We start from the raw sequence: 21385 nt of genomic DNA, 5'->3' as shown, positions 1-21385 counted from the left end.
CGTGCGCAATCATAATCGATTGAAAACGGACATGGAAGCATGGAGAAACATCGGGAAATTCCAGGAAGACCTTCTTCGTTGCTGCTGCTGTGAGGTCCGGGACTCTGCTGGGAAGAACAGGCCCCCAGTCCGCGTTGCCGATGGCCGTTGTCTTAACACGCTCGGCAGAGGATGGTGCTCGGAGAAGCTGTGCCGGAGGGGATGGTCGTTGGCTTGGAGGTTTGACGGACTCTGAGTCCTTTCGATGGACTCAGGTCGCTTTCGGGGTGTGCTGCATCTGCAAGGCTGGTTTTGACGGAGCTTCCATTGTGTGCTGAGTCTGCGAGGCTGAGTTGGGCGGCGCCTTGGAAGTCCATAGCAGGGGTATTCCCTTCTGCCGCCGGCGTGGGATGGTGAGTCTGTCGGGACCCTGGGGACTTGTGGAAACTGTGGTGATTTCTTTTGAACTTACAGTCCTTTAACATCTTGGACTATTTTTACTGTGCCCATAGTCTGTTTTTTTAATCAATTATGCTATTGTTTGCACTGTTATAACTATATCTTGTAATTATGTGGTTTTGTGCAGGTCTTGTAGCTTTAGTTTTTGGTCTTTTTTTTGTCTGGTGGATTTGGAGCTCCTTTCCGGGGAACGCGCTAGATGGTAGCGCGATATTAATACGCAGCAGCCTCTCCGGACTCTGGATTGGGGATTGCCAAATGTTACGTGGATTTTCTGGTGTAGTCTGTTTTATCATATGCTTTTGTGATATCATTCTAGGGGAACGTTGTCTCATTTTTTAACTGCATTGCATTTGTGGTTTCTAAATGACAATAAACTGAATTTGATCTGAATCTGAATTTAGAAAATAGTACATGCCTTTATTTCTACTGCCAAAGTGCACGACAATGCACTTCCCTACACTACCACTTAGTAGATGGTAGATTCCATCTACCTCTTCTTTACCCAATTCCTCAATCTGTCCAAGTCCTTTTGCAGACTCCCTGCTTCCTCAACACTACCAACCCCTTTGCCTATCTTCATATTGTTTGCAAATTTGGCCACAAAATCATCATCCAAATCATTGATATATAACATGAAAAGAAGCAGTTCCAACACTGACTCCTATGGCATACCACTGGTCAACTAGAAAAGACCTCCTTTATTCCCATTCTTTGCCTCCTGCCAGTCAGCCTATCTTCTATCCATGCTAGTACCTTTCCTGAAATGCCATGGGCTTTTATCTTGTTAAGCAGTCTCATGTGTGGCACCTTGTCAAAAGCCTTCAAACAATCCAAGTAAACAACATCCACCGATTCTCCTTTGTGTATCCTGTTATTTCCTCAAGAATTGCAACATATTTGTCAGGCAAGATTTCCCCTTAAGGAAACCATTATGACTTTGGCCTCTTTTGTCATATGCCTCCAAGTACCCTAAAGCCTCATCCTTAATAATAGATTCCAACACCTTTCCAACAATTGAAGCCAGGCCAGTTGGCCTACAATTTCCTTTCTTCTGCCTCCCTCCTTAGAGATGAGTGACGTTTGCAATTTCCAGTTCTCCAGAACTATTCCAGAATCTAGAGATTCTTGAAAGATCATTACTAATGCTTCCACAATCTCTACAGCTAACTCATTCAGAACCCTGAGGTGTAGTCTGTCTGATCTAGGTGACTTATGTACCCCGAAACCTTTCAGCTTCCCTATCCTTAGTAATAGCAATGACACTCACTGATACTCTCACCTAAGTACATACATCATTTCTTTGTCCCCCATTACCAGCATCATTTTCCAGTGGTCTAATATCCACTCTAGTTTCTCTTTTACTCTTTAAATACCTGAAAAACTTTTGTATCCTCCTTTATTTTCCTGGCTAGCTTACCTTCATATTTCAGCTTTACAGCTTTTTAGTTGCCTTCTGTTGGTTTTTAAAAGCTTCCCAATCCTCTATCTTCCCATTAGTTTTTTAAAGTATTATATCCCCCCTCTTTTGCTTTTATGCTGTCTGACTTCCCTTGTCAGCCATGGTTGCCTCACCCTCCCTTGAGAATACTTCATGTTTGGGATGTATCCTTCTTGTGCCTTCCAAATTTCCCCTAGAAACACCAGCCATTACTGTTCCGCAGTCATCCCTGCTAGGGTCCTGTTCCAATCGATTTCAGCCAGCTCCTCTCTCATGTAATACTGATACATCCATTTTTAGCTTCCCCTTCTCAAACTGAAGAGTGAATTCTATCATATTATGATCAATGCTTCCTAAGTGTTCCTAAGTGGGCTAAAACAAAATTTGTTCTAAAAAGCCATCTCATGGGTATCTACAAATTCCCCCTCTTGCGATCCAGAACTAACCTGATTTTCCCTGATTAACCTGCATGTTGAAATACCCCATGATTATCACAACATTGCTCTTTTTACATGCTCTTTCTATCCTCAATTGCAATTTGGAACCCACATCCCTGCTACTGTTTGGAGACCTGTATATAACTTCCATCACGGTCTCTTTACCCTTGAGTTTCTTAATTCCACCCACAAGGATTCTACATTTTCTGATCCTACATCACCTCTTTCTAAAAATTTGATTTCATTATTTTTTTTTAAACCAACAAAGCCACCCCAACCCCTCTGCCTACCTGCCTGTCCTTTCAGAACAATGTGTATCCTTGGATGTTAAGTTCTTTCTTTCAGCCATGATTCAGTGATGCATACAACATCATACATCATCTAACTGCACTACATGATCATCTACCTTATTCTGTATACTGCATGCATTCAAATATAATATAATTTCCTGTATTCAATCACTCTTTTGGATCTTGGCCTGTTACACTTTAACTCATCCCACTGACTGCAACTCTACCTGTTATTCTTCAGTCACACTACAAACTGCATCTAATTGTACACCAATTGCCCCATCCTCAGCTCTGCCAAATTAGTTTAAACCATCCCCAAAGCTCTAGTAAACCTGTCCACAAAATTACAGATCAAATGCGAGATAGTTGTTGGTTTTCTCCTTCTGTGGAAAAAAAAACATTTATCTACCATGATTTACCCAATTCTACGGACCTCAGCAAAGGTTAGAATCCAAGGATCCTGCTACTTATCACTCCCACTGCACCTTAAAGAGTCATGCAGCACAAAAACAAGTTCTTTGGCTCAGTGAACTCACACAGATCATCTAACATGGTAACATAGTGGTTAGCACATCACTTTACACTGCTAGTGATCACTGATTAGGTTTCTATTTTTACTGTTGCCTGTAAGGAGTTTGTAACCTTTTCCCCATGACTGCTTGGGCTTCTTCCGGGTGCTCCAGTTTCCTTTCACATTCGAAAAACATATGGAGTAAGGTGAGGGAGTTGAGGGAATGCTACACTGGAGCTAGAAGCTCCACTTGTGGGCTGCCCTTGCTATTTGAATTTGACACAAATGAAGCATCTGACTGTATGCTTCACTGTACATGTGACAAATAATCTTTAAATATACATTCATAATAATCCTCATTTCATCCTCCTCACATTCCTGTTAACTCCCTCAACATTCTGCTGCTCCTTACATTCTAGGAGCAATTTACAGCAGCCAATCAACCTATCAACCTACAGATCTTTGGGATGTGGAAGAAACATAGAAAACCTCCCACCCATAATGCTGTGCCGAACATGTACTTACTTTAGAAATAACCTAGGCTTACCCATAGCCCTCTCTTTTTCTAAGCTCCATGTACCTATCTAGGAGTCTCTTAAAGGATTGTATCTGCCTCCATCACCATCGCTGGCAGCACATTTCACGCACTCACCACTCTGTGTAAGAAAAAAAACTTACCCCTGACATCTCCTCTGCACCTACTTCCAAGCACCTTAAAACTATGCCCTCTCATGCCAGCCATTTCAGCCCTGGGAAAAAGCCTCTGACTATCCACACGATCAATATCTCTCATCATCTTATACATCTCTATCAGGTCACCTCTCATCCTCCGTCACTCCAAGGAGAAAAGGCCAAGTTCACTCAACCTATTCTCGTAAGGTATGCTCCCCAATCCAGACAACATCCTTGGGAGGAAACCCAGTGTCAGAGAGAACTTGCAAAGTCCGTGCAGCCAGCATCTAAGGCCAGGATTGAACCCCGATCTCTGCAGCTACGAGGAAGCATCTCTTTCCAGCTGTGCCACTGTGACACTCTTATTTATCAGGTCATTTCCCGTACACAAGTATAAGGAGAACAAAACAATTAAAAACACACAATAAATATAAATAATTAAGACAGATTGATTGTAGGTCCGTAATGTGAGGCAAGGCTGAATGCGAGGCAAGGGAAATAATCAAGTAGTTGAGGGGTGAGTTAGTGGGTGGAGGTGCTAATCAGACTTGCTGCTTAGGGAAAGTAACAGTTTTGATGGTGAATAATATGTAGCTGCCTCCTTGATGGGAGTGGGACAAACAGTCCGTGAGCAGGGTGGGTGGGATCCCTCATGATATTATTGACCCTTTTCTAGCACTTCTCTCGAATTTCTTTAAAGGCGGTTAGGCTGGTGCCAGTGATGCGTTGGGCAGTTTTGACTATGTGTTGTAGAGCTTTCCTGTCCTCCACAGTACAGTTTCTGTGGCCAGAAGTGATGCAGCTTGTTAGGATGCTCTCTGCTTCACGTCTGTAGAATGTGAGTATGGACGTGCAAGTCCAACTCTCTTCAGCCTCCTCAGAAAGTAAAGCTATCTTGACCATGTAGGATGTTCCTAGCATAACTCCACTCTGCTCTTGCATCAGATTTGATTTTGGCTCCAGTCTATATACAGAGCTTTGCCTAACCCTTCCCACTGGCTCCAATCCTTTAGTCACTGCCACCTTTGCCTGCAGTGCTGATCACAGCTTGATGCAGAAAGACGATGAAATGGAGCTCAAGCATGTAATCCCTGGGAGGGGATAAATTAGTCAGTGAGTGCATGTGAAGTTCACTTTCCCATCTTTTTGTGTAAAATTTGTGGCCTCAGATCACAGGGCACACATGACCTATAATCTGCAATGCAATCTTAATGAGTAAAATCTGATCCAATGTTTTCCTATTAAAAAATTCCACTGTAGGTTAAAATGAATACATGTCTCCAGTTATAAAGTTATAAACTTTATTTGCATTAACACAATATAAAATGTGATTGCCAACTCTTAAGCCTTTAACATTTGGTTCCCTGTCTGGCTAGATACCATTCTCACATCCCCATCCAAATAAATGACCAAAACCAGGGCTTGCAGCCCCTATAAAGTTCAAAGAATCTCATGGCTGGTTCAGGAAGGAAGAATTAGGTTTAAAAAGAATAATCAACATTAAGGTATGTTCCAATCCTACCACCTACTCTCCCCCCTCACCTGGTTCCACTTATTGCTTTCCCCTTCCTACACCATCTTGTTCTGGCTTCTTCACCCTTCCTTTCCATTTCTGGTGAAGGGTCATACCCAAAACTTCATCTCTTTATTCCCTCTTCATAGGTGCTGCCTAACCTGCTGAGTTCCTCCACCATTTTGTGTGTTACTTTGTTCCAATCCTTCCTCCAGGGCTTACTCTGGCAAATCTGTTAATACGTCCATCCCAGTGCCAAAGGAATCCAAACATGTAGACAAGGAGGAAAGGACTTCAAGCAAAAATTCGCACTCTATCACATCGCTAGGTCCATGGGAGTGAATTATTTTAAAAAGGACAAGTATTTTCAAACAGCAATGAAATGAATCAACCACTTGATCGGAGGCCCAGGAAACTGCAGCTACTGGTATATGGAGCAAATGAATGCTGCAGGAACTGGTGGATCGAGCAATCCTGATGTAGGGTCTCTACTCAAAACATTGATAATTCCACCCCCAACCCCCAGGTGCTGCTTGACCTACTGAGTTCCTGCAGCAATTTTTTTTGTACTTGATTTGAATTGTGGTACTTCTCAAAGGAAGAGCAAGTCCCACAGGACTGTCTCTGTGTGCCTGATCAAGCAGGACACAGCTGGGGATCAGTGCTTATATTATGGAATTTCCACAGCCCAGTATAAAGAGGTGTGGATTATACTGCAGTACTTGTAAGCTTTGAGCCTACACTGGGCACAACTTTACAGAGGAACTCTACTTCTCCCTCTTCATTGTTCTAGTTGCTAACACTTAAGATCTCATCTTTGCGATACCTCAGTGGTCCTTCTGAGTTCCACTAACCCTTCTTCCTCCAATCATATCCTGGAACAACCGCATTCTTCCAACCCTTCTGCGCTGGCTCCCCTTTCAACTTACCCAATGGCAGCCGTACCTCCTGTACACAGGGCCCTCCACCTCCCCCCACATACTGGAATTCCCTCCACTGCAGAGCAAATCCTTCAATGCTTTACCCATTTTCTGGACATCTTTCCTCTGCCTGCATGTGTGTTAGGAAGATTGCCAGTGTACCTTCTCACCATGTTACAGACAAATGGAAAACCGCTTAAACACGGTCTCTGCCTTGTGTTTTTAAAGGGGGTGTGGGTACAGAACAATCACAGCAAGGTCTTGGTATTCCCTGCAATATCTTCCCCAAGCAGCCAATGCCATGGGAACTCTGCCTGCTGCAGATAATGATGATAACTACCCACCCATTACTCAAATGTGTACTTTCATCTACTCTGTCCCACAAAGGCACTGATGACTCTCCCAACCATGAACCAATACAGCAGTGAGCTATCCTTGCAAGAGCACCACAGCCTGCTGTGCTACCTTGAATCTGAAGTGGAAAAGATTGGTGTACAATCTTGGCAGTAGGTCTGACAATTTCCTCCCCAACAAAGTCTGCTCAATTAGCTGAGTCAATGTTCCATTAATACTGTACCTCAGCTTTGTATTAATAATTTAACCTATCACAGATTTCACTGGGGACAAACTGCTCTTGGTCACTCTGTGACTGAGTCTCCCTGAGTAAGGGAAAATAAATCCTCTTTCTTCTTGGGCAATCCCTAGGATTGGGGACAATTTGCTTACATTGTAATTTTCTGAGTTCTGACCCTGAAAGTTGGGAACAGGTATAGAAAACCCTGCTTTAGGTAGAGTAGTAGTGGAGAGAAAGGGAGTACGGATAGGTTTCTGATTTCCTTCTCTGGCAGGTGGATGCAGCCTGATTCAGGGTTTTCAGTGACTGTTAATTTCCTACTAACCCAAAATCCACAGACATCCTGGTACAGAAATAAACCAACCCCATGGGCTGCAGGGAAACTGTGATGGTAACTTCCCAAAAAACTGCAGGTATCCTTACTCACGGTTGAAAGGGACAGGATGATCCAACAGATGAATTTGCTGTTGATGGCCAATACATTGATGGAGGCATGGTCTGAAGTTCTGCATCAATCTCAGTGGTTCATCATCTTGGATGGAAATGTCTCACTCTGACGAAATTTTGCTAAGTATTATAAACATATAACCATAACCATATAACAATTACAGCACGGAAACAGGCCATCTCAGCCCTTCCAGACCGTGCCGAACGCTTACTCTCACCTAGTCCCACTGACCTACACTCAGCCCATAACCCTCCATTCCTTTCCTGTCCATATGCCTATCCAATTTTACTTTAAATGACAATATTGAACCTGCCTCTACCACTTCTACTGGAAGCTCGTTCCACACAGCTACCACTCTCTGAGAAAAGAAATTCCCCTTAAACTTTTGCCCCCTAACTCTCAACTCATGTCCTCTTGTTTGAATCTTCCCTACTCTCAATGGAAAAAGCCTATCCATGTCAACTCTATCTATCCCCCTCATAATTTTAAATACCTCTATCAAGTCCCCCTCAACTTTCTACACTCCAAAGAATAAAGACCTAACTTGTTCAACCTTTCTCTGTAACATAGGTGCTGAAACCCAGGTAACATTCTAGTAAATCTCCTCTGTACTCTCTCTATTTTGTTGACATCTTTCCTATAATTCGGTGACCAGAACTGTACACAACATGCCATGTCCAAAGTTCCACAGTCAGCAGCAAGACGAATTGGGAGTCAATCCATTGATGGGAAGAGGAGAGAAGGTTTCCACAACACTGGCAAAAAGTCCCAGCTCTTCAGATTGCTGATATTTTTAACATCCATATGACAGCACTACATGCTTTAGACAGAGCAAAACTTCAATATTGGACTGGAAGCAGATGATGTATTTGAATGCACTGAACCAACTTACAGATTGACTGTGTGTTGGTTAACACAAAATGTAGAGCTCTGAACTACAGCAAGCTGAGAATGAGAGTGCATTAAGTTGTCCCTCACCAGAAGTTGTATGGAACTCCATCAGGAACTGCTCATGCAAAGACCGGAATATAAATGGAGATTGTTCATCTCTGTTCATGCTACTAAATAAAAAGCTTGCTTTTTCATGTTGCCCCAAAGAGCTTCACAACCAATGACGAACTTCTAAAGCAAAGTCAGCTTTACACGGTGGGAAAACCAAAAAGTGGTGGAAAGTTAACGTATAGACGCCAACATACCCTTGGTATGGGAAGCAGGTGCTGGTTCCAAGCCTCCACTGAGCATGAGTCACCCTGGCAATTCACCCCCTCCACTCAAGCCTATTCTGCCATACAGTAAGAACCTGTCTGAACTCCTACCTCAGCTCTGCTCTTGCGGTCTGTCCCACAGAGCGTTCTTCATCAACGATGACTGTGGCTCACCAGCCAGATTATGGTGGTGGTGCTTGGTTGGAGGTTGCTTGACTTTCTGCTGAACTGGGACTGGAGGTGGAGGAAGGAGAAGCAGAGGAGAGAGATGTTTTGATTGCTGGTCCGTATGCTCCAGAGTGTTTCATGGCCTCCTGCAGCCGGAGTATGTCTGTAGGGTCCCTGCTCCTCATTGCGCTGCAGAAGAGGCGAGCGTGCTCCTTCAGCTCACTGATCTGCCGCTGGGTGTTGCTGTTCTGGCGGATCAGCTCTTTGGTTCTCAGCGTGATCTCCAAGAGCCCAGAGCGGTTCAGGATCTCCACTGTGTTACGGAAGCGCCGCTGCTTGGCGAGGCTGTGGGCAGATCTCGACTCAACACCAGACAACTGTGTGTTCGGAGCACAGGATAACATGGAGGAGGAGGAGGAAGACTCCGAGCATTCAGATTGGGAGGTGAGATCTGGAGACAGCACTGGTGATGGAGAGACTGAGACATCAAACCGATTTAAAGTATCTGTTGTCCCAAACCACGGCTGCTGCTTAGAGTTCTCAATTTGCCAGTGACCCTGGAAGTTTGCTAGCAGTGCTGTGTGTGTACTTTGTCCATTTTGGGGTGACAAAGATTCCAATTGATGGGCTCCTATCTCATCTACACACAAGCGTTTGCTCTTGTGATCAGTAGACTTGTCCGGGGCCACATGGTGATCTGTCTGCTCCTGGTTCTCTTTATCGTGTCGGTCTTGGTTTGGGTGTGGGGCAATCCTAGGGTAGGAGTTTAAGATCGGGAGATAGGTGTCCTTCCCTATTCCGGTCTTTGTATCCGCATTCTTAACTTTCAAGGAAGGTGCCAAAGTTTGTCGGATGAAGACTACTTGGGTCTGGCCTGGTGAGGAAGCAAAGGAACACTGGTTTTCCCAGGTCTGTAGCTGGTTCTCTCTCGGCATGGCTACAGGCTGTTCAAAACAGGAGACACAATAATTAGGTTGAAGTGTGGATAACAGATGCCTCATGGACTAATCCACTGTGCAACTAGATCACACAACATTCAGTGCAACTGTGTAACATGATCACTCATATTCATAGAAATGTATTCCTCCACTTAGTGTCAACAAGCAATAATGTTTGTTGCATTACTGAATTAGCTTATCAGCATTCCCATAGTAACCGCCACAATTAGTTTTCATTGTAAACACAGAGACTACAATACTTGGCAAGATATGAAATTAGAACACACTGGGAATATATTCATGTTGTATTTAAGTTTTATTCTGGTACCTAATAAAATGGTCACTGAGTATATTTTGCGGTCTTTTACCATTGTAGCCCATCCACTTCAAGGCATGACATGTGTGTTCGGAGATGCTCTTCTGCACACCACTGTTGTAACACAGGTTATTTGAGTTTATGTCACCCTCCAGTCAGCTTAGAACTATAGAACCATAGAACATCACAGCACAGAAACAGGCCTTTTGGCCCTTCTTGGCTGTGCTGAACCATTTTTCTGCCTAGTCCCACTGACCTGCACCTGGGCCATATCCCTCCAAACCCCTCTCATCCATATACCTGTCCAAGTTTTCCTTAAATGTCAAAAGTGAGCCCGCATTCACCACTTCATCTGGCAGCTCATTCCACACCCCCCCCCCCCCAGTGTTCCCTTCTAACTTCTCATCCTTCACCCTTAACCCATGACCTCTGGTTTTTTTTCTCCCTTGGCCTCAGTGGAAAAAGTCTGCATGCATTCCCCCTATCTATACCCATCATAATTTTATACACCTCTATCAAATCACCCCTCATTCTCTTACACTCCAGGGAATAAAATCCTAACCTATTCAACCTTTCTCTGTAATTCAGTTTCTCAAGTCCCTGCAACATCCTTGTAAACCTTCTCTGCACTCTTTCAACCTTATTAATATCCTTCCTGTAATTAGGTGACCAAAACTGCACACATACTCCAAATTCGGTCTCACCAATGTCTTATACAACCTCACCATTACATTCCAACTCTTATACTCAATACTTTGATTTATAAAGGCCAATGTACCAAAAGCTCTCTTTATAACCCTATCTACTTGTGACGCCACTTTTAGGGAATTATGTATCTGTACTCCCAGATCCCCCTGTTCTACTACAATCCTCAGTGTCCTACCATTTACCTTGTATGTTCTACCTTGGTTTGACCTTCCGAAGTGCAATACCTCACACTCGTCCGCATTAAACTCCATCTGCCATTTTTCAGCCCATTCCTCCAACTGGTCCAAATACCTCTGCAAGCTTAGAAAACCTTCCTCACTGTCCACTACACCTCCAATCTTTGTATCATCAGTAAATTTGCTGATCCAATTTGCCACATTATCATCCAGATCATTGATATAGATGACAAATAACAATGGACCCAGTACTGATCCCTGTGGCATACCACTAGTCACAGGCCTCCACTCAGAGAAGCAATCCTCCACTACCACTCTTTGGCTTCTTCCATTGAGCCAATGTCTAATCCAATTTACTACCTTTCCATGTGTACCTAGCGACTGGATCTTCCTAACTAACCTCCTATGCGGGACCTTGTCAAAGGCCTTACTGAAGTCCATGTATTCAACGTCCACTGCCATCCACTTTCCTGGTAACTTCCTCAAAAAACTCTAATAGATTGGTTAAACATGACCTACCATGCACAAAGCCATGCTGACTTTTTCTAATAAATCACTGTCTATCCAAATACTTGTAGATCCTATCTCTTAGTACCCCTTCCAATAATTTACCTACTACCGATGTCAAACTTACCAGCTTATAATTTCCCGGCCTACTTTCTGAGCCTTTTCTAAACAACGGAACTACATGAGCTATCCTCCAATCTTCAGGCACCTGACCCGTGGATATCAACATTTTAAATATTTCTGCCAGGGCCCCTGCAATTTCAACACTAGTCTCCTTCAAGGTCCGAGGGAATACCCTGTCAGGCCCTGGGGATTTATCTACTCTGATTTGCCTCAAGACAGCAAGCACTTCCTCCTCTTTAATCTGTATAAGTTCCATGACCTCCCTACTTGTTTGCCTTGTTTCCATAGACTCCATTCCAGTTTCCTTAATAAATACAGATGCAAAAAACCCATTTAATATCTCTCCCATTTCTTTTGGTTCCATACATAGCCGACCACTCTGATCTTCAAGAGGACCAAGTTTATCCCTTACTATCCTTTTGCCCTTAACATACTTGTAGAAGCTCTTAGTATTATCCTTCACCCTGACTGCCAAAGCATCCTCATGTCTTCTTTTAGCCCTCCTGATTTCTTTCTTAAGTATTTTCTTACTCTTTTTATACTCCTCAAGCATCTTATTTCCTCCCTGTTGCCTATACATGTTATACATCTCTCACTTCTTTGTCAGAGTTCCAATATCCCTCGAGAACCAAGGTTCCTTTTGCCTTTAACCCTGACAGGAACATACAAACTCTGTACTCTCAAAATATCTCCTTTGAAGGCCTCCCACTTACATTCTTGCCAGAGAACAACCTGTCCCAATCTATGCTTTTTAGATCCTTTCTCCAAATTCGGCCTTTTTCCAGTTTAGAACTTCAACCCGAGGACCAGATCTATCTTTATCCATGATCAAGTTGAAACTAATGACGTTATGATCACTGGAACCATAGTGTTCCCCTGCACACACTTCCGTCACCTGCCCTAACTCATTTCCTAATAGGAGATCTAATATCGCATCCTCCCTAGTTGGTACATCTATATATTGATTTAGAAAACTTTCCTGAACACATTTCACAAACTCTAACCCATCTAGACTTTTAACAGTATGGGAGTCCCAATCAATGTGTGGAAAATTAAAATCCCCTACAATCACAACTTTCTGTCTCCTGCAGTTGTCTGTTATCTCTCTGCAGATTTGCTCCTCCAATTCTCGCTGACTATTGGGTGGTCTATAATACAACCCTATTATTGTGGTCATACCTTTCCTGTTTCTCAGCTCCACCCATATGGCCTCAGTAGACAAGCCCTCTAATCTGTCCTGCTGAGGCACTGCTGTAATATTTTCACTGACTAGCAAAGCCACCCCCCCCACCCTTCATCCCTCTGCCTCTATCACGTCTGAAACATCAGAACCCTGGAACATTAAGCTGCCAGTCCTGCCCCTCCTGTAGCCAAGTTTCAGTAATGGCTATGATGTCATAATTCCATGTGTCAATCCACACCCTCAGCTCGTCAGCCTTTCCCACAATACTCCTCGCATTGAAATATACACACCTCAGAAAATTATCACCACCACACACACCCTTACTATTTATGACTTTGCATGAACTATTAACATCATTTATTTTTACCCCTGTTCCACTATCTACTCTGGAACTCTGGTTCCCATCCCCCTGCAAATCTAGTTTAAGCCCTCCCCAATAACACTAGCAAACCTCCCTGCAAGTATATTAGTCCCCTTGTAGTTCAGGTGTAACCCATCTCGCTTGTACAGGTCCCACCTGCCCTAGAAGAGGTCCCAATGATCTAGAAGTCTGAAACCCTGCCCCCTACACCAGTTTCTCAGCCATGTGTTCATCTGCCAGAGCATCCTACTCTTACCCTCACTGGCACGTGGCACAGGCAGCTTGAACCAGTTTGCCCACTCTCCTTTAACCTCTCTCATTAACAAGACACTTTCACCCGCACAATTGCCTCTCACTGATTGCTTTTGTTTCTCGTACCATTCTCTGTAAAATCTAAAGACTGATGTGCATGAAAATTCCAGGGGATCAGCAGTTTTTGGGATACTCAAACTACAAGGATGTTGCTAGGACTGGAGGACTTCAGTTATAAGGAAAGAGTGAATGGGCTAGGGCGTTATTCCTTGGAACGTAGAAAATTGAGAGGAGATCTGATAGAGCTATACAAAATTATGAGGGGTATAGATCGGGTAAATTCAAGCAGGGTTTTTCCACTGAGGATGAGTGGGAATATAGCTAGAGGTCATGGGTTAAGGGTACAAAATTTAACAGGAACATGAAGGGAAACTTCTTCACTCAGAAGACAGTGTGGAATGAGCTGCCAGTACAAGCTCAATTTCAACGTTTAAGAGAAGTTTGGATAGGTACATGGATGGAAGGGATATGGAGGGCTGTGGTCCCAGTGCAGGTCAATGGGAGTAGGCAGTTTAGATGCTTCTGCACAGACTAGATGGGCCAGAGGGCCTGTTTCTGTGGAGTACTATTCTATGATACTATTCTATGACACTATGGCACACTGTCTGGCAGCAACTGACATTCCATGGTCTACGTCACTGATCACATTTCTTCCCCATTCTGATGTTTGGTCTGAACAAAAAGTGAACCTCTTGACATAATTGGCTGATTAAATATTTGCATTAACAGGTGTACCTAATAAAGTGGCCAGAGTATATTAACTGGTGTACAGAGAAAGAAAACAGGTTCTTCAGATTGAACTAATGTTCAATCAGTTAGGGAAAGTTTAAAATTAAACATATTAAGTGTAGAGAGAAGAGAGTGCCTGTGAGACCAGAAAAGAATAAGTGTCACAAAGACTGGTCTGGGTGGCTGACAGAGGGTGGTGAAGGCTTGTAAGTCACAGCTGATATGTCTGGGAGAGATGTAAAAAGGAAATGAACAGAGAGAAGAATAAACGCTGTAACTGTGAGATATGAAGTACATTACTGTTGTAGAAAGCAGAAAAACAACATTGAAAATATCCAGCATGGCAGGTAAGGCGAGAAAACCGGAGTTAACATAATGGGCTGCAATGGGAAATGGAACAAATATATCACAGCCTTCAAGACTTAATAGCTTCAACAATAAAAACAGAAAATGCTGGAAATATTTAGCAGGCCAGTCAGCACCTGTGGAAGAGGAACAGAGTCAATGTTTCATGTTGAAGACATTTCATCAGACTATTTCCAGCATCCGCAGTTTCTTTTGATTTTCATAATGAATATAACTTCAGATACCCCACCTTTCCAATTTGTGTCAGAGCTCCCTGCTTCTGATGAAAAATCAAAAACTTGTATTTTAAGCTTTTCCTCCTCAGATGTTACCTAACCTGCTGTTTTTTTTTTTTGTTTTTTTTTTTACACAGCAGAGTACAAGAAACTTACACACACTTGAAACAGGTATTCTAGTCAAAGTTCCAAGTTCAGCCACGCACTTGACAAGCTGATCACAACTGCACAATATGCTCCATTATAAGCAGAAACTTGGTGCATAGGATCTGTACCTCTTTTACAAGGACATTTTTCACAAAGTAGAAAGGAGTCAGGCTTGGGATTGAGTTTTGTGCTGCATTCGACTTCCCTGTAGGATTCAACTCAGCAGGTGCAGACCGATCCTCCGACTCGCTGTGTTCCACTGTACTCAGGTATTCAGAGCTGGTGTCTAAGAACAAGGCACAGAAAGGGTAGCACAATCAAACTGACAATTGTCTGCAGACCTCCAGTCCACTGGAGATCAAATAAACTCTGCCTACTGAGCACTGAATCTTATATCACCAAGAAGCCATTTAACCAACCGGTTCCATGTAAACAGCTATTAAAATTTTACACCCATCTCATCTTTCCTAAGCACTGCAAATACAGTTCCCTTTAAAAAGTTACTCTGAAATCAACTTCTTTCATCCTTTAAGTCAGGCCATAACTCAGCTTTTTGGCCAATTAAATCTATGCAATCCTCATACCTATGCTTCTGGCAGTGGAAACCATTTTCCCTCATTCAATCCATCTAAACCCTCCATTTCATTTCCCCTTGCCCTTCTCTGCTCATAGCAGTAAAAAGAAACATAGAAAACCTACAGCACAATACAGGCCCTTCAGCCCACAAAGTTGTGCCGAACATGTCCCTACCTTAGAAATTACTAGGGTTACCCATAGCCCTCTATTTTTCTAAGCTCCATGTACTTATCCAAAATTCTCTTAAAAGACCCTATCGTATCTGCCTCCACCACCATTGCCGGCAGCCCATTCCACACACTCACCACTCTCTGAATAAAAAACTTACCCCAGACATCTCCTCTGTATCTACTTCCAAGCACCTTAAAACTGTGTCCTCTCATATTAGCTAATTCAGCCCTGGGGAAAAGCCTGACTATCCACATGATCAATGCCTCTCATCATCTTATACAACTCAAGGACTGTTTTTGTTTTAATTGTGCATTTACTTACAAAAATTGTGTAATTTATGTTTTTCTTATGAATGCTGCTTATATGATGCCATGAGCCTGAGATGCTACTGCAAGTTTATCATTGCATCTGCACATACATAATACTTGATAATAAACTCGTCTTTGAAACCCAGTTTTACTAAAACAATGTACATATGAGAAAATGATTGAAATACTCAGTAAGTTAGATAAAATTAAATAGCATCAATTTTCTTCTCAACCTCAAGGAAGGAAGAGCTGAATCACATGTAATAGATGTGTCACAATTGTCTATCTCCCATTGAAAGGCATCGACCTAAAACTGATTCTGCTTCAGTCTGTACTATGCTACCTGGCCTGCTGAGTATCTCCAGCATTATTCTTTTATATCCCAACTTCTCTGTTCCTTCAACACAACTGAAGATCTCATTACTGATACCACTTTAGTAAATTTTCATTGCATCCTCCCCAGTACTGTGACATTTGGAGACTACAAACAGATTCTCCAGCTGAAGCTAGATCAATGATTTATTAAGGATTTCACATTCATGGTTTTGTGCTTTATTTGCCAACCCAAGATTCGAAGAATCTAAAACAAAATTCCATTACTAATCTGTCTAGATAGCTTCAAAGATCTGTGTATGTGAACTCCCAGGTTTGTTCCTGCTTTACCTTAACCTACTGTCATTTGGTTTATAGGATGTATGCTTCTCTACATTAACGCCCGAACTTTTGATGTGGAAATACAAGTATAGGAAAGCTCTTTAATCCATCATGTTAGACCTAGCACTGGATACCACACACTATATAGGGATCATTACAGAGTGAGGGAGAAAAGTTGATTTTGGAATTAATTTCATTTTGTTTGATGTTTTAATTATAGTGTTTTAATTATATATTTATTTACTTATTTTTTACAGCACAGTAATATTTCTGAATAGAACCATAGAACACTACAGCACAATACAGGCCCTTCAGCCCTCTATGTTGTGCCAACCCATATAATCCTCAAAAAAAAGTACTAAACCCACACTACCCCATAACCCTCCATTTTTCTTTCATCCATGTGCCTGTCCAAGAGGCTCTTAAATACCCCTAATGTTTTAGCCTCCACGACCATCCCTGGCAAGTCATTCCAGGCACTCACAACCCTCTGTGTAAAAACTTACCCCTGATGTCTCCCCTAAACTTCCCTCCCTTAATTTTATACATATGCCCTCTGGTGTTTGCTATTGGTGCCCTGGGAACCAGGTACTGACTATCCACCCTATCTATGCCTCTCTTAATCTTGTAGACCTCTATCAAGATTATGATAGAGGTCATTCTTCTACGCTCCAAAGAGAAAAGTCCCAGCTCTGCTAACCTCACTTCATATGACTTGTTCTCCAAACCAGGCAACATCCTGGTAAATCTCCTCTGCACCCTCTCCATAGCTTCCACATCTTTCCTATAATGAGGTGTCCAGAATTGAACACAATACTCTAAGTGCGGTCTCACCAGAGATTTGTAGAGTTGTAGAATCCTCAAAGCCTCAACATCTGACAAAGTTGTGGACAGTGCTTTACTGATGGGCAGTTAGATTTTTTCAGAGGTGGAGGACTGGTGGGAAAATAGTGTGGTAAAATGTCTACAGTGTACTCTGAGGACCAATCATCACTGCAACATATTTTGGCTTGTTGGCAGGGTTATCTACCAAAGATTCAGGAGCAGATTTCAAAAGGACTTTGGGGAAACAACATACAGGGTCATGGAACTAATGAGATAGCCCTAGCAAAGAGTTGGCATAGGAACAATGGCTCAATGACATCTCTGTGTGTTACTAGCTTATGTCCAGACTCTTATTTTGCCTTCAAGTGTATCATAAGGACAAATTTTTTTGCATTGTCTCTGTATTCATAATAGGAAATACCTTCTGAAATCAATCAAATAATAGAAAAGAGCATCAGACATAAGCAATCCCAAACAGAACCCAATAGAATTAAAATCAGCATCAAAATCAGGTTTAAAAACAGAGATAAATCGCGAAATTTGTTGTTGTCTTGCGGTGACAGTACATTGCAATATTTAATAAAAACTGTAATTAATACACACACAGTAATGTAAACAAGTAGTGCAAAAAGAGAGTTAAAAAGAAAAAGTTAAATCCCGTTTTGGATTTAATGCAAGTACATCCCAGCCAGTTTGAAAGCGAAGGTATAGTAACAGCCCACATTTTAAACATAAACCTGATATGTGCATAGAACGCAATGAACCATAGGGATTGGGAGGAAACAACATTTCTCAGAAGTCAGGCAGACGTCTGTAATAGTTCTATACTGGTCATCACATCTGTGCCTTAGAACGGACAGCTGTCAATGGGGGTGGTTTCCAGAAGTTGGAGCTGGTTCTCATTTCATCTCAACCCTGGAGGGATGGATGTGCTTGGGAAAGGAAAGTAGCCAAATTTCTGAAAATAATGCAAAACTTAAGAAGATAAGACAGTGGAAAGCCTTAATTGTCAAAAGCAAGTGGAGTGGGATCTTCTACCCAAGAATTTTGAGAGACAGTTCACATATTAAATATTAATCTATGTCCTCTACAATGACTGGCTGAGCCCACCAACAGCTACAGCAGTTTCTGCCGCCAGTTACCTAATTAAAAGCAATAGGTTTTTGGGAGGCCTGACAAGTTGGCCATCAAGTGGCTAATTCCCCTAAAAGGGGCCATGACTGAAAGGACTTACTTCCTCTGCCATCATAAATGGCCCATATTTTCACTTGGACGTTTGATTGTTCTAACCAGTGGGGAAAGTTAATGCTCACACAAGAGGGAACAAATTGAACAAAGGATTAAGAGGCAGGGGCAAGAAAGCTTTTCTAAAGGAGAGCAGACACCATCATGATAAGTGAGTTAGAAAGGCTCAAGTATGACTGATGGCTCCTGCTTCCTATTTCTCTTCCCCATTGTGCTGTGTGCAGAATGTTTTCTGTACTGCTCGTCATGACTCACCAACATGTATACAGCTCAATATTAGACATACAAACAATGAAACAAAACTCCCATCGATTTCATGATCCAAGTTATTATAGGATCCCATAAAAGAAAGGTAGCATTCCAAATCTCCAACTAATCCATAATGCATTCTGATTACCTGAAAATCCAGAATCTTTTTCTGACTCTCCTGGTATTGACTTTGGTTTCTTCGCGGCAATGGCAGAAGGATTTTTCTCTGATTGCTCGTATCTAGCTTCCGATGAATTCTCTGATTTAATGGATACCCCACTAATCTTCTCTTTCACGCTTTTGCGTGATGATCTGCAGTTTTCAGCCATGGACACCTTAGTCATGGACACATTCACAGTCTGAAAAACGTTCTGGAGAAAAGAGTGTTATTCATTGATTTTGGATTGCAAATTGTGTCAATTTTAACAAATGCATTACATTGACATAATGTAGCTTACAGCCGTTCGTCCAGCTCTGCCATTGTTTACAAAGAGAGAGGTGCTACAAAGCTACTATTTACCCTTCTATATATTTTTTAAAAAATAAAGAAAAAGATGGTGCATGAAAATATTTACAAAGGATCAACTGCACTACCAGGTTAGGAAATGTTGAATATAATGCTTTTCTCGAGAAAAGAGAAGGGGGCCATCTTTCTTGGTGCAAATCCAATCACTGAGTGTTCTCCCTTGACTTCAATTTTACCAGGATGCTCTGCCGCCACACTGTCAAATATTAGCTTGTTGTCAAAGGCACTCATTCAACTCAGCTCTGGAATTCAGCTCTTTGGTCAACATTTGGACTGGACCAAACACATAGTGGGACATGCTAAAGAAAAGGCTACAGCATTGACATTCACATTGAGGCCGAAATGCAGAACAGATTATTCAAATCAGTCCAAATCACCATTACCACAGAGGCCAATCTCAAACTGTTCCAGTTCACTTGCATGGCATTGAGAAATAGCTGAGCACTAAAAACAGTGAAGGTCTTGGGACCAGACTGCATTCCAGCTGAAGTCAGAAGACTCGTGTGCCAGAACTATGGCACTTAACTGACATTGTGGAAAATTGCCCAGGTATGTCCTGTTCACAAAAAAGTAGGACAAATCCTATCAGGTTAATTTACTGCCCAGTCAGTCTGCTCTCAACCTTCAACAAAGTAATGGCAAGTGGTGTTGATGGCATTTTCTCTCACACTAATGTCTAGTTCCAGTTTTACCACTTGGCTCCAGACCAAATATCAAATGGACTGGGATGTTCTTTGTACCCATCCTCCCATTCACTGCTTACTTGTACATCATTCTTAATAATTTAACTATTCCATTCATAATTAGAATTTTAAAAATTGTGAATGCTGGAAACCTGAAATAAAAACAAAAAAATGTCAGAAACACTCAGCAGGTCAGGCAGCATTTGTAGAAAGGGAAAGATTTAGAATTTCCAGTCAAAGGCACACATCAGAACTCTTCATTCAAAAGAAAGGATTGGTTGCACTTGAATCCAAGGGGGACCAATATCTTGGCGGGGAGGTTCACAAAGGCTATTAGGGAGAGCTTAAACTAGAATTGCTGGGGGTGGGAACCAAACTGAAGTGACAGAGAAAGAGGCGGTTGGCTCACAAACAGAGCAAGCTTGGAGACAGTGTGAGTGGGAGGATAGGCAGGTGATAGAGAAGGGACACGCTCAGACCGATGGTTTGAGATGTGTCTATTTTAATACAAGGAGTATTTTGAACAAAGCAGATGAGCTTAGAGCATGGATCAGTACTTGTTGCTATGATATTGTGGCCATTACAGAGACTTGGATGGCTCAGGGACAGGAATGGTTACTTTGAGTGCCAGGCTTTAGATGTTTCAGAAAGGGTAGGGAGGGAGGCAAAAGAGGTGGGGGCATGGACTGTTGATCAGAGATGGTGTCACTGCTGCAGAAAAAGAGGAAGTCATGGAGGGATTGTTTACGGAGTCTCTGTGGGTGGAAGTTAGGAACACGAAGGGGTCAATAACTTTACTGGGTGTTTTTTTATAGAGCACCCACTAGTAACAGTGGACATCGAGGAGCAGATAGAGAGACAGATTCTGGAAAGGTGCAATAATAACAGGGTTGTCATGGTGGGAGATTTTAATTTCCCAAATATCGATTGGCATCTCCCTACAGCGAGAGGTTTAGATGGGGTGGAGTTCGTTAGGTGTGTTCAGGATGGTTTCTTGACACAATATGTAGATAAGCTTACAAGAGGAGAGGCTGTACTTGATCTGGTATTGGAAAATGAACCTGGTCAGGTGTTTGGTCTCTCAGTGGGAGAGCATTTTGGAGATAGAGATCATAATTCTATCTCCTTTACCATAGCATTGGAGAGGAATAGGAACAGACAAGTTAGGGAAACGTTTAATTGGAGTAAGGGGAAATTTGAGGCTATCAGGCAGGAACTCGGAAGCATAAATAGGAAACAAATGTTCTCAGGGATACGTATGGAAGAAATGTGGCAAATGTTCAGGGGATATTTGCGTTGGGTTCTGCATAGGTATGTTCCAATGAGGCAGGAAAAGGATGGTAGGGTACAGGAACCAAAGGCTATTGTAAATCTAGTCAAGAAGAAAAGAGAAGCTTGCGAAAGGTTAAAAAAACTAGGCAATGATAGAGACCTAGAAGATTATAAGGCT

At 42.4% G+C, this 21385-nt stretch overlaps 1 protein-coding gene across 2 annotated transcripts in view; it reads right to left on the bottom strand.

Annotated features, from left to right (window-relative positions):
* Positions 1-5073: 5073 nt before the first annotated feature.
* The window catches only part of LOC140716343 (CLOCK-interacting pacemaker-like), a 30349-nt gene continuing 14037 nt past the window's right edge, over positions 5074-21385 (bottom strand). For both annotated transcript variants that reach the window (XM_073028984.1, XM_073028985.1), the window contains exons 2-4: positions 18875-19097; positions 14827-14984; positions 5074-9561 (exon numbers count right to left, since the gene is read on the bottom strand). In XM_073028984.1, coding sequence (XP_072885085.1) covers positions 8632-9561; positions 14827-14984; positions 18875-19070 — 1284 coding nt within the window. In that variant the 5' untranslated portion in view covers positions 19071-19097 and the 3' untranslated portion in view covers positions 5074-8631. The remainder of the gene's footprint in view (positions 9562-14826; positions 14985-18874; positions 19098-21385) is intronic.

Source organism: Hemitrygon akajei, chromosome 25, assembly GCF_048418815.1.
Source record: "Hemitrygon akajei chromosome 25, sHemAka1.3, whole genome shotgun sequence".
NCBI classification, from domain to species: domain Eukaryota; kingdom Metazoa; phylum Chordata; class Chondrichthyes; order Myliobatiformes; family Dasyatidae; genus Hemitrygon; species Hemitrygon akajei.
Note: the sequence above shows the minus strand (reverse complement) of the source record. Positions and strands in the feature narration are given on the sequence as shown.